The 12,804-nt window shown below is 70.8% G+C and overlaps 1 protein-coding gene across 3 annotated transcripts in view; it reads left to right on the forward strand.

Annotated features, from left to right (window-relative positions):
• PLCH2 (phospholipase C eta 2) overlaps positions 1-11,183 on the forward strand; it is a 69,698-nt gene extending 58,515 nt beyond the window's left edge. For all 3 annotated transcript variants that reach the window (XM_043573584.1, XM_043573585.1, XM_043573583.1), the window contains 11 exons: positions 504-590; positions 887-969; positions 1,336-1,433; positions 1,526-1,708; positions 2,073-2,180; positions 2,761-2,885; positions 2,965-3,049; positions 3,262-3,408; positions 5,719-5,798; positions 7,943-8,240; positions 9,763-11,183. In XM_043573584.1, coding sequence (XP_043429519.1) covers positions 504-590; positions 887-969; positions 1,336-1,433; positions 1,526-1,708; positions 2,073-2,180; positions 2,761-2,885; positions 2,965-3,049; positions 3,262-3,408; positions 5,719-5,798; positions 7,943-8,240; positions 9,763-10,985 — 2,517 coding nt within the window. In that variant the 3' untranslated portion in view covers positions 10,986-11,183. The remainder of the gene's footprint in view (positions 1-503; positions 591-886; positions 970-1,335; positions 1,434-1,525; positions 1,709-2,072; positions 2,181-2,760; positions 2,886-2,964; positions 3,050-3,261; positions 3,409-5,718; positions 5,799-7,942; positions 8,241-9,762) is intronic.
• Positions 11,184-12,804: the final 1,621 nt, after the last annotated feature.

Here is a 12,804-nt window from a genome sequence, read left to right on the forward strand (position 1 = left end):
GGGAGTTGCGTGTGTGCAGACGCACGTACGGGACCGGGGCTGGGGTGGGGGGCTGGGGGGGAGCAGGGAAGGTGCTCCATAGACAACGGTGCGGAAGCTCCCAGAAGCTCCCAGAAGCCCCGAGGGTGATGTGAAACGGCCGCTTCGGGGGCACAGACCGCATCTGTCTAATTAGGTAATACTTTGGTCTCTGCAAGAAGCAGGACAGGACGTCAGAGCTGCAGGGGTCTTCATAAAAGCCTTACATAAGCATGCTCGGCCGAGGAACGTTCCAGACACACAAACAGCACTTACCGTACACTCGCCCTCCACGGGAAAAGAATTCAGAACTGGGGCCTTAATGAGTTCAAAACACTTCTGGAGGAGCCCGTGGGGCCTCCACACTCCCTCTCAGACCCCTGCCTCTGCGCCCCCGGGGCGGGCTGCGGAAGGGTGCCCGGAGCCTCGGAGCCTGGGGCCCTGAGCCTGGGCGCCCCCTTCACCGCTGTCTCTCCGTCCCCTAGGCTGAGGACGGCGTGGAGTCCGGGGAGGACACCGGCGGCAGCAGACGGAACAACCGGACCCTCATGAGCAGCTTCTCCAAGCGCAAGGTCTGGGGGGCTCCCCGGCAGGCAGCCGGCTCCCCGTTCCTGTGCCCCCCGGGGGTCCCTGGGCCGGCCAGCCGGGGAGCCCCCTTCAGCTCCCGGGACCCCTGACCTGGCTTCCAGAATCCCCCCTAGCTCCATCGTCCCACTGGGGCTGGGGTTCGGAGCCGGCCTCAGCACCTGGCTGGGGCTGGACGCAGCAGGTGCCTCGATGGCCAACCCCCCCAACCGGGCACACCGGCCGACGCCCCTGGGTCACTGGGGGGCCCCACGGGGCCTCACTCCGCTGTCCTTCCACACAGAAAAAGAGCAGCAAACTAAAGAAAGCGGCCAGCATGGAGGAGGGGGGCGAGGACCTGGAGTCCCAAGGCAGCCAGGGCCGAGGGTCAGTGCCCCGCCCGAGCGGACCGTGGCAGCGGGAGGCGCCCAGGCCCCTGTCTGTGCGGCAGCGGGAGTTGGATGCGCGGGCCCTGGGTGGCGGGGGGACCGCGCGGTGGGCTGGGGGAGCGGGGGCCCCTGGGCGCGGACCTCGAGGGGGCCGGGCTGGCCAGCGTCGCCCCCTGCGCTCGCTTCCAGCGCCCGATGCGGCTGGGGAGGCATCCTTCGGTGGGGTCCGCGCCGGCACCCGCCCCTCCCCCACGTCGCTCCTGGGTGGAGCCGGCCGAGGCCTGGAGCCTGCCTCCCAAACTGGGGTGCGCAGGCCGGCCCGAGTCGGGAGGCCCTGACCCCCCGTCCCCCGCCGTGTCCGCAGGGCGAGCCGGCAGAAGAAGACCGTGAAGCTGTCTCGCGCCCTCTCGGACCTGGTCAAGTACACCAAGTCTGTGGGCATCCACGACGTGGAGGCGGAGGGTGAGGGGACCGGGGCCCCCCGGGGGGGGCGGGAGGGGGCGGCGGGGCGCTGGCCTGCCTGCGCCCCCTGATGCCGCCCCCCTGCACCGCAGTGGCGTCCAGCTGGCAGGTGTCGTCCTTCAGCGAGACCAGGGCCCAGCAGATCCTGCAGCAGAAGCCGGCCCAGTACCTGCGCTTCAACCAGCACCAGCTGTCCCGCGTCTACCCCTCCTCGTACCGCGTGGACTCCAGCAACTACAACCCTCAGCCCTTCTGGAACGCCGGCTGCCAGATGGGTGCGCGCCACGGGGCGGCCGGCCTTGCTCCCTGGCCGCTGGCTTTGGGGAGCCTCTATCACCCCCTGCCGGTGTCGCCCGGCCGGCCCTGCGGGGCAGGGGGGGGGGGGCCCGGGACCCCAGGACGAGGAGGGAGAGACGGAGGCACGTCCGCCCGCGTCCCCGGGGGTGGACGGGGGCTGGCGGGGCAGGGCCCCGGGGACGTTCTGCCGGGACGCGCACACACGCCCCGCTCACGCACGGGGCTGTGAGCCCAGGGTCCCCGCTCACATAGGTGAGCCCTGGACTCGGGCAGCCGTGGGGGGGGAGGCGGGGCGGCGGGCGGCCAGGCGCTGACCGGGCCACGTCGCCTCCCTGCCCGTAGTCGCCCTGAACTACCAGTCGGAGGGCCGGATGCTGCAGCTGAACCGGGCCAAGTTCAGCCTCAATGGCAACTGCGGCTACGTGCTCAAGCCCCAGTGCATGTGCCAGGGTGAGGCCCGGGGGCCCAGGGCCACGGGGCTTCAGCAGGGCCACCCGGTGGGTCAGCCAGGGACACGGCCCCCAGGATGCCAGAAGGGGGTGTGCGGGGGAGGACCCCCACCCTGCCAGGAATCCGCGAGGGGTGCGCTAGGGAGCCCCTCCCCACGCTTGGCCCCCCATGAGGTTCCCCGGCGTGACAAGCCTGAGGGGACTGGCCAAGGACTCAGGCCGAGACACCCCCAACCACGTGTGGCTTTCTCCCCATTTTAAAGTCTTCCTGCTCCCCAGCTTGCAACTGCCACCTCCTCGGGTGACGTGCCCGCAGAGCCCCACCCAGGGAACCCCGCACCCGGCCCCGCACCCGGAGGCCATGTGCCGAGAGGGGAGACGAGCCGTGCCCGGTCACAGGGTGGTCACGGGGGCGGCCAGCACGCGGACCCCTGGGACCCCCGCGCCGGAACGCCACCTCCCGCCCCCCGGGCCTGGCGCTCCCGTCCAGCAGGAGGGTGCGGTGGGGTGCCCAGCCAGCCCGGCGAGAGGGTGGAGGCCGGCCCCGCTCCCCCTCAGCCTGGCACCCCCGCACCCCCCAGGCGTCTTCAACCCCAACTCCGAGGACCCTCTGCCCGGGCAGCTCAAGAAGCAGCTGGTGCTTCGCATCATCAGCGGGCAGCAGCTCCCCAAGCCGAGGGACTCGATGCTGGGGGACCGGGGCGAGGTAGGAGGGGCCCGGGCCCGGGTGGGCGGGGCTGGGGCACCACGCCAGGCCAGGTGCCAGCCCTGCCCTCCGCGCCCAGATCATCGACCCCTTCGTGGAGGTGGAGGTCATCGGGCTCCCCGTGGACTGCAACAAGGAGCAGACGCGTGTGGTGGACGACAACGGTGAGGCCCCGGGGGCCACAGGGGAGGGCTGGGCGGGGCGCCCCTGTGACCCAGGCAGCCCCCCGGCTGGGCCTGGGCCCAGAGCCCAGTCCCCAGGTTCCCCGGGCCGGGCCGCCAGCCCCCGAAGGAGGCACCGGAAGAGGGCGAGGGCCCAGGTGGCCTCCGGGCTGGACCTGGGGTGGGAGGTGACACCTCCTCCCGGTGGCCTCTAGGATTCAACCCCATGTGGGAGGAGACCCTGGTGTTCACGGTGCACATGCCTGAGATCGCGCTGGTGCGCTTCCTCGTCTGGGACCATGACCCCATCGGGCGTGACTTCATTGGCCAGAGGACACTGGCCTTCAGCAGCATGATGCCAGGTGCGCAGGGGGCCGGCAGGGCAGGGAGGGCAGAGCCCGGGCCAGGGCCCCCTGGTATAGAGACGAGCATCTCCTGCAGAGCCCAGTGTCCCCCATAAAGACAAGCATCCCCTCAGGCCAGTGTCCCCCCACAGGCCACCACCCTCCATAGAGACCGGTCCCCCCACAGCCCAGCATCCCCCATAAAGACCGGTTCCCCCCACAGGCCAGTGTCCCCCATAGAGACCGGTCCCCCCCACAGTCCAGCGCTCCCCCTAAAGACTGGTCCCCCCAACAGGCCAGCGTCCCCCATAGAGACTGGTCCTGCCCACAGGCCAGTGTCCCCCCACAGTCCAGCGTCCCCCAGAGAGACCGGTCCCCCCACAGGCCAGCATCCCCCATAGAGACTGGTCCCCCTATAGGCCAGCATCCCCCATAGAGACCGGTTCCCCCCACAGGCCAGCATCCCCCATAGAGACCAGTCCCCCCCACAGTCCAGCGTTCCCCATAGAGACCAGTCCCCCTATAGGCCAGCATCCCCCATAGAGACCGGTCCCTCCACAGTCCAGCATCCCCCATAAAGACCACTCCCCCCCACAGGCCAGTGTCCCCCATAGAGACCGGTCCCCCCCACAGTCCAGCGTCCCTCATAGAGACCGGTCCCACCCACAGGCCAGTGTCCCCCATAGAGACCGGTCCCCCCACAGTCCAGCGTTCCCCATAGAGACCGGTCCCCCCATAGGCCAGCATCCCCCATAGAGGCCAGTCCCCCCACAGTCCAGTGTCCCCTATAGAGACTGGTCGTGCCCACAGGCCAGTGTCCCCCCACAGGCCAGCGTCCCCCATAGAGACCGGTCCTGCCCACAGGCCAGTGTCCCCCCGCAGTCCAGCATCCTCCATAGAGACCAGTCCCACCCACAGGCCAGTGTCCCCCATAGAGACCGGTCCCCCCCACAGTCCAGCGTTCCCTATAGAGACCGGTCCCCCCACAGGCCAGCGTCCCCCATAGAGACTGGTCCCCCTATAGGTCAGTGTCCCCCATAGAGACCAGTCCCCCCACAGGCCAGCGTCCCCCATAGAGACCGGTCGTGCCCACAGGCCAGTGTCCCCCCGCAGTCCGGCATCTCCCATAGAGACCGGTCCCCCCCACAGACTAGCATCCCACAGAGACCGGTCCCCCCCACAGGCCAGCATCCCCCATAGAGACCGGTCCCCCCCACAGGCCAGCGTCCCCCATAGAGACCGGTCCCTCCACAGGCCAGCGTCCCCCATAGAGACCGGTCGTGCCCACAGGCCAGTGTCCCCCCGCAGTCCGGCGTCTCCCATAGAGACTGGTCCCCCCCACAGGCCAGCGTCCCCCATAGAGACTGGTCCCGCCCACAGGCCAGTGTCCCCCATAGAGACTGGTCCCGCCCACAGGCCAGTGTCTCCCACAGAGACCGGTCCCCCCCACAGGCCAGCATCCCCCATAGAGACCGGTCCCCCCACAGGCCAGCGTCCCTCATAGAGACCGGTCCCACCCACAGGCCAGTGTCCCCCATAGAGACCGGTCCCCCCACAGGCCAGCGTCCCCCATAGAGACCGGTCATGCCCACAGGCCAGTGTCCCCCCGCAGTCCAGCATCTCCCACAGAGACCGGTCCCCCCCACAGGCCAGTGTCCCCCATAGAGACTGGTCCCGCCCACAGGCCAGTGTCCCCCACAGAGACCGGTCCCCCCCACAGGCCAGCGTCCCCCATTGAGACCAGTCCCCCCACAGGCCAGTGTCCCCCATAGAGACCGGTCCCCCCCACAGTCCAGCGTTCCCTATAGAGACCGGTCCCCCCACAGGCCAGCGTCCCCCATAGAGACTGGTCCCCCTATAGGCCAGTGTCCCCCATAGAGACCGGTCGTGCCCACAGGCCAGTGTCCCCCCGCAGTCCGGCATCTCCCATAGAGACCGGTCCCCCCCACAGACTAGCATCCCACAGAGACCGGTCCCCCCGACAGGCCAGCGTCCCCCACAGGCCAGAGTCCCCTGTAGGTCAGCTGAAGCCAGGACTGAGCTTCTTTCTGTGAGTCGGTCCCTGCTGTGGGTGGGCCTGGAGACACAACAGGGAGGTGAGGAGGCAGGTATAAGGCCAGGGGCACTTTGTGGGTGGGATGGGGGAGGGGAGCCCAGTCTGTGGGGTCCCCCAGGCCCCAGGAAGAGGAAGAGGTCGTTGCAGGACTGAGTGATACCGGAGGGCTTCCCGGAGAAGGAGCCCCCAGAACTGGGCTCAGGGGTTGTACTCGGGGCCCGGGACCTTTGGGTAGAGCGCGGGGCGGGGTGACCGTGGCCTGGCCGTTTCAGGCTACCGGCACGTGCACCTGGAGGGGATGGAAGAGGCCTCTATCTTTGTCCATGTGGCCATCAGTGACGTCAGCGGTAAGGTGAGTGCCACCCGCAGGGCCATCTGCCCGGCCCACCCCTGCTCCCACCCCGGCCCCGTTGCCGGGCTGTCGGGCCTGGTGCCTACTCCTCTGGGTCTGTGTCTCCGCCTGCAAAATGGGCAGTAGGGACACCCGACCCCGGTGTCCCGGGGCCTCTGCAGGTACCAGGAACCGGACACCCTGGCCCTTCCTGGGCACCCCTGCCCCCCACCCCCCGACTCTCCTAAACCTCCTCACTCCTACGTCTCAGGGTCCCCGCTTCTCCGTCCCTCTCTGGAGGGTGTCTGCCTGGCCCTGCCCCCCACCCCGCATCCCCGGACGGGGCTCTCACTCCATCGCCCCAGGTCGCGGAACCCAGGGCGGCCCCGTTCTGTGCTCCGGGCCCAGGCAGGGCGTGTGTGTGGCGGTCCGTCCGGTGTGCGTGGGGGGCCTGCGTGGTCCCGGCGCTGTCTCTCTCCTGCCACCTGCGTGGCCCCGCGGCACCACGGGCCGCCTGGCTCTCGCCCGTCGTCACCCCGTCCGTCTGTGGCGTGTCTGCCTGTCTCCGCGGGCCCCGCGCCCGGCTGTCGGCGTCTCACAGCCTTCACTCTGTCTCTTTGGTCTTGCAGTGAGCTTGCCTATGTCTAAAGTCTACTTTTAGAAGGACAGTCCCGTTAGGAGCTCGAAGGTACCCCAGCGCCGGGGCGGCGGAGCCCGCCCGCCCCCCCACTGCATGCTCAGGCCGCCCCCATTAGCATCCGTGATTCCCGATAGCATTTTGGAGACTGTCAGCTCATGCGACATGGATCGTGCCGCGGCTCTGGGGTCCCTTGGGCCATGTTCAGCCACAGAGCAGCATTTACGAGGCAGGTCCAGGACTTCAGCGAGGCCTCCTGTGCGTGGACCCCTCCCGGCCTTCCGTTCCCTCCTCCGTCCTCCGTCCGCCGCCCCGTGTCCCCCGCCTACCTCCGTGTCTGGTCCTCTGGCTTTGAGCGCCCTGCCCCCCTGCCCCCGTCACCCTCCCTGCCCTCGCCTTTCCTCTCCGCCCCCACCCCCCACGTGCTCCCTGACTCTGTGCGCCCGTCACGTCTGGGGTGGGGTGGGGTGGGGAGGCCCCAGGGACCAGGAGCTCGGAGCTTGAATCCTGGACCTCCTTCTAAATGGCTTTGCGGGCAACTTCGCCCAAATTGCACTAGATTTGGGATCTTGAATCGGGAAGCTGATTCAAGTGCTGGCCACTTTAACACCTCCGCCCAGACGTGCCCCTGTGTCACTGGGGAGTGGTGGCTGTTGTCGGGGCCTCTGCATGCGAGGACCCCTCTGGCCTCTGCACTCTCGACACGCAGCCGCCGGCCTCTCCGGCGTTGACCCGGGTACTTGCCGGCTGGTCCCGGGGGCCCCCAGCTGCCCTCCTCGGGCGGGGAGGCTGTCGGGAGAGGCCTCGCGGGGACTTCCGGGGCCCGGCTGTCCGGGAAGGCCCGAAGCCAGCGGCAGTTCGGGGAACGCCGAGCCGGCACGGGGCCTGCCCTTAGGGCTGTGTGAACCGAGAGCAGGGGGAGGCTGGCAGCGGGGCAGGAAGGCTTCCCGGAGGAGGCAGCACGTCCGAGGAGTGGGCCGGGCAGGGCCCCGGGAGAGCAGACCGCTGGCCCGCACCCGGCTTTGCTTGCTTCCTCAGCCTGTGGCGCCCGAAGGTGGGGGCGGACGTGAGCCTGGCGGTGTCTGCTCCCGTGGGGTTTTCTCCCCGTGTCAGGCCCACCCCGCGGGCCCTGGGCCGGCCTGCTCCGCCACAGCCGGGGGCTCCGTGAGGGGCACACGGTGTGGGCGCAGGATCCAGGGTCTGGGGAGAACCCTGGGGGGCCTCTCCGTCTGGCCGTCGCCGGGCCCGCCTGTCCTGGGACCCGTCCACCCTCCGGCGGGGCCTCCTGGTCTGCGCCAAGGCCGTGGCAGCTGCCGTCCCCGGAAGGGGCGCCCTGGACACCCTCTCCCGCACCCACAGCCCTGAGCGGCACGAGCCCGACACGCTCACCGGTGCCCTCGTCGGGCTGGCTCTTGGGCTGCGGCAGGCTCGGGCCCGTCACCGCCTGCCGGAGCGTGCCGGGGGCCGGGCCGGCGGTCCCCGGTGCCCGGTGCCCGGCCGCTGGCTACGTGGGCTCCTTCTCTTGCAGGTCAAGCAGGCTCTGGGCCTAAAAGGCCTGTTCCTCAGAGGCCCAAAGCCCGGCTCCCTGGACAGCCATGCTGCTGGTCGGCCCCCGCCTCGGCCTTCCGTTAGCCAGCGGCTCCTGCGGCGCACGGCCAGCGCCCCGACCAAGAGCCAGAAGCCGAGTCGCGAGGCCTTCCCGGAGCTGGTCCTGGGCACGCAGGACCCCGGCTCCGAGGGGGAGGCCCGTGACGTGGCGGCCCCCGGCCCCGGCCCCGCTCTGGAGGCCTCGGCCCCGGAGGAGCAGGGCAACCGCAGCCCCCGAGGTAAGGCGCCGGTGGGGAGGAGCCCGGCGCGCGGGAGTCTGGCCCAGGGGCGGCCCCCTGGTGCGCCCGAGGGCCCCGGGCCCGCCGGGATGGCCGCCGCCTGCATGAAGTGTGTGGTCGGCTCCTGCGCCGGTGAGGACGCCGAGGGCCCGCGGCCGGGACGGCTGCCCGGCCCGGGGCCTGGGGCCGGACGCGAGCCCGTCAGCCAGCAGCCCCGGGCCCGTGCGGACTCGCTGGGGGCGCCCCCCACCGCCGCGGGGAGAGGCAGAGGGGCCCGGTGGCAGGGTCCGGGCGGCGGCGGCGGAGGCGGCGGCTCTGTGTCCTCGGACTCCGGCAGCCTGGGCGGCCCCGAGGTGGCCCCCCGCTGGCCCGAGGGCGCCCGCAGGCAGGCAGGGGCCCTGCAGCGGGAGATGAATGCCTTGTTCGTTCAAAAGCTGGAGGAGATTAGGAGTAAATCCTCCACGCCCTCCGCCGGTAAGACCCGACGCTCCTCCGCGGCGTCCTCTGTGCTGCCCCCACTCCGCCCCTCGGCATGGCCGGGCCCGGAGTCTGCTGCGCTGCCGCGCCCAAACCGCCGCCTCCGTGTGCTCGTCGTGGCTTTACTTCCCGCTGCTCCCTGCTTGCCCGGGGGCCCCCCGTAGCCCCCAGCACCCCTTCCCCAGCTGACTGCGGCCTGCCCGCGCAGATCCCCACCCCCACCCCCACCCCCCTCCCCCCCAGCCCCTAAGGGGCCAGGGAAGCGAGAGCAGGTCTGACCACAGCTGCCTCGGGGGCTGAGGTTGCCCCCCTCCCCCCCCCCAGTGCCCCCATGACCCGGCTGCCCTGGATGCCCTTCCTAAGACCCGGGGGAGCTTCCAGCCCCCCTCGTCTCCCTCCGGGACCGGGCCGCGGGTGTCCGGCCCCTGACTCTGCACCGAAGGCCTCCGGCGAGTCCGGCGTGGGTCGGTGGTGCCCTGCAGAGCGGCCCCCGACGCCCCCGAGACCCCCGGACGGTGCTCAGGGTGTCGAGTGGAGTAGACGGCACCTGCTCGGCCCTGGGGATTCATTTATGGCCTGAGCCGCGTTGAGCACCGGCTGTGACTGGACCCCGGCCTGTGGAGGGGCTGAAAGCTGAGCTGTCCCCTCCCCCCCATCCCTGCACCCGCCCAGCCTCGATGTTTGTCCACCGGGCAGCCCCACCCCTATGCTGACCACCCTGTTCTCCTTTCTGTCCCCACGCTGCCTCTGTAGTTAGGGACTGAGAGCAGCCGAGTGCCAGGTAATGGGGCCCGGTCCCCCGGTCCCCCGTGCACCCTGTGCCGTCCCCGGCCTGGCTTGTCGGCCGGGCCCCGTGGACCCTGCCCGTGGACACAGGCCCGTCTGCCCACCACCCCCCCACCCCCCCCCCAGCCCCAGCAGCGGCAGAGCCGGAGGGCAGGGTGGGGGGCAGCTGCGTGCCCACCGAGGGGCCTGGCTGTTGGGGGTCCTGCGGGCACCGTCCCTGGGGGATGAGCCCGACACGCTCCTCTCCTCTCGTCCACAGACACCCGCCCTTTCTCCGCGCAGAGGCCGGGCTCCTCCCTCCGTGGCCTGGAAACCATTGCCGAGGAGCCAGCCCCGGGCCCCGGCCCCCCACCTCTGGTGGCTGCCCCCCCCAGCCCCTCCCCGGGAGGGCTGCCGTGCCCGTCGGGACCTGCCGCCGAAGTGGCCAGCCCCCCTGTGGTGGCTCTGGGAGCTCCCACGCCCTTCCAACTCAGGACCCAGAGCAGAGGGGACACGGAGCAAGCCCCAGAAAGCCATCAGCGGGTGTACAACGGTGGGGGCCCAGAGGGAGCCTGCGAGGGGGCCCCCGGCAGCCAGACGGTCAGAAGGGCTGACGGCGACGGGAAGGTGCCCCCGGAGATCCCGGGCGGATGGCGGCCCCTGGCCGGGCCCTGCCCCACCGTGTACTCGGACGCCACGGCTGGAGACCGGCTATGGCGGCGGCTGGAACCGGGCGGCCACCGAGACAGCGTGTCTTCATCCTCCAGCGTGTCCTCCAGCGACACGGTCATCGACCTCTCCCTGCCGGGCCTGGGCCTGGGCCGTGAGAGCGTCTCCGGGGCTCCAGCAGGACGCCTGCCCCTGCGACCCTGCTCGGCCACGGCCGTCCGCCTGGACCTGCCTGCTGTGACCAAGAGCAAATCCAGCCCTAACCTGCGGGCTGCCAGCCAGCTGCCCACGGCGCCGGAAGGGCTTCAGCCCCGTCCGCTGGCCCCTAGGCCACCCTGGGGCCGCCTCCCCCTGGTAGGCCTCCGGGACTGCCCTGCAGCCGCCAAGTCCAAGAGCCTGGGGGACCTGACTGCTGACGACTTTGCCCCTCAAGTGGAGATCCTGGGCCGAAGCCTGGGCCTGGCGAGGGAGGGGCGGGCGGTGCGGGGGGCGCGACGGGACGCCCTGACCGAGCAGCTGCGCTGGCTCACGGGCTTCCAGCAGGCCGGTGACATCACCTCGCCCACCAGCCTGAGTGGCGCTGGGGAAGGGGTGCCCGGTGCCCCCGGCTTCCTGCGGCGCTCGTCCTCCCGCAGCCAGAGCCGCGTGCGCGCCATCGCCAGCCGGGCCCGGCAGGCCCACGAACGGCACCAGCGGCTGCAGGGCCCCAGGGGACCCCCAGGGGAGGAGCGGGGCACCCCGGAGGGTGCCTGCTCCGGGGGCCAAGGGGGCTGCGGGGACGTGCCGGCCCCCTGCAGGGGCTCCGCGGCCACCGGCCTCCTGCTCAGACTCTGACGGAGGCTCAGGGCGGGTCGCAGCTGCCCTCGCCTTGGCCCTCCGTCTGCCACCCCTCCCCGCCCCCCTCCCTGGGGAGGAAGCGGCCTCCTGGCCTCAGGGTCTGGGGGCATGTTTCCTGACGTTAAGATACACAACAGAGGTATTTAAAATTTAAGAGACAAAGCTTCTACTGCATTAAAATGGTACCCAGTCCTCTTCCACTTGCACCTGGTTTTCTGCAGTGCGGGGGGGGGGGGGGTGCACAGGGGCGCGGGAGGTGTAGGTGAGCACGGGCACAGGGGGAGCGGACGCGCGGGGCCCCTGGTGCAGGGGCGCGGGTGTGGCTCCAGGGAATGCTCCTTCTGTGCCCAGAGCTGCTGGTTCCCTGCCCGACGGTGGCGGGCTCGCTCTGCACAAAGCCTCCTCTGGACACCCTAGACTCTAAACTCGCGGACACAACTCCACGCCCACGCCTGCTCGGTGTAGGGTGGCCCACCGCCCCCGTGACCGTGAGCCAAGTGTTCCCGGGCCGTGGTCTGTGCGAGAACACCCCCACCTCTGTCCACAGAGGGCTTCGCGGACTGGCACCCTAGGGCAGGGGCCTCGAGGCTCCAAGACGTAAGCCCTGCTCCCTCCCGTGCCTCCAGTCCCACTCTTGGACAGGGACCCCAGGCCAGAGGACCCCCTGGCTGTGGGGGCTGCCCTGCCCAGAAGGGGAGATACAGGCACTGCCCCTTCCCTGGAGAAGCCGGATGCTGGCTAGGTCCCAGGGGATCCGTGCCTGGGCTGGCCCCCCACCCCCGCATCTGGCCCCGAAAGAAGCCACCTGGGTGCTGGGGCCAGCAAGGATCGCTGTGACAGGCAGTGCCCTTGAAGCAGCAGGCCGTGGGCTTGGCTGGAGGCCTCGCGACCCACCACCAGGATAAGTCTTGCCGTCTTCCCGAGCAAACCCTCGGGAAGGTGGGTGTGCACGCTCTCCCTCGAGGTGTCTGTAGGCCCCAGGACCCCACACACCTCCCCAGATCCACCAGACCCCTGGGAACCCTGCCCCCGCTCAGGCATGGGGTGTGTTTTCGTGGGAAGTGCGCCCCACGGCGAGAAGCAGCACCGAGGCAGGGCACTCAGGTGTGCCTGGCCTTCGGGGCCCCTAGAATCCGGGGTGCAGCGAAGGCGGTTCTGGACCAGGGGTGGGGTGGGTTGGCTGCTGGGGTTCCTGGAGCTGGTGTCCCACCTGCTCACGAGAAGCGGGGGCCAAGCCTTGTCCAGCCCCGGGTGGGCCCTGCCTGCCGCACACGGCTACCGTCCGGGTGCCGGGCTCAGCCCCCAGGAAGCCCAGGAGGGGGGCAGGTGCCCCCGGTGCCCCTCCTGAGGGCCAGGCTGGGTGGGCGGGAGGGCCCGTGGGGGCGTCCTGACGTCAGGCCGAGCCGGGCTCTGGCCGGACGTCTGGAGGCCTCCCAGGTGTCTGCGCTGGGCCCCCTGCACCAGGCAGGCTGGCACTGCACCTCCACCGGGAAGCAGGGGACAAAGGGCAGTTGGGCCGAGGGGACGGGGGAAGCCACACAGAGGTGGCCACAGCCTGCTGCAGGGGTGCCGGCGGGGAGGTGCAGGGCTGGACTGTGGTGGAGTCGAGGCCGGGGGACCCTTGTGGGAGATGGGGGTTCATGGGGACCACCTACTGGCCTGGGGGGACCCGGAGGCTGGAAGCCTGTGGGGCCACAGTCTCGGCTTTAGCAGAGGAACGGCTGGGAGCCGCTTGCACGTGGGGCTGGGGGTGACACGTCTGGGGGTCACCAGGGGCGCCTGGAACAGTGGGGTGGTCACGGCCCCTGAGCGTGGA

This window comes from Prionailurus bengalensis, chromosome C1, assembly GCF_016509475.1.
Source record: "Prionailurus bengalensis isolate Pbe53 chromosome C1, Fcat_Pben_1.1_paternal_pri, whole genome shotgun sequence".
Taxonomy (NCBI): Eukaryota; Metazoa; Chordata; class Mammalia; order Carnivora; family Felidae; genus Prionailurus; species Prionailurus bengalensis.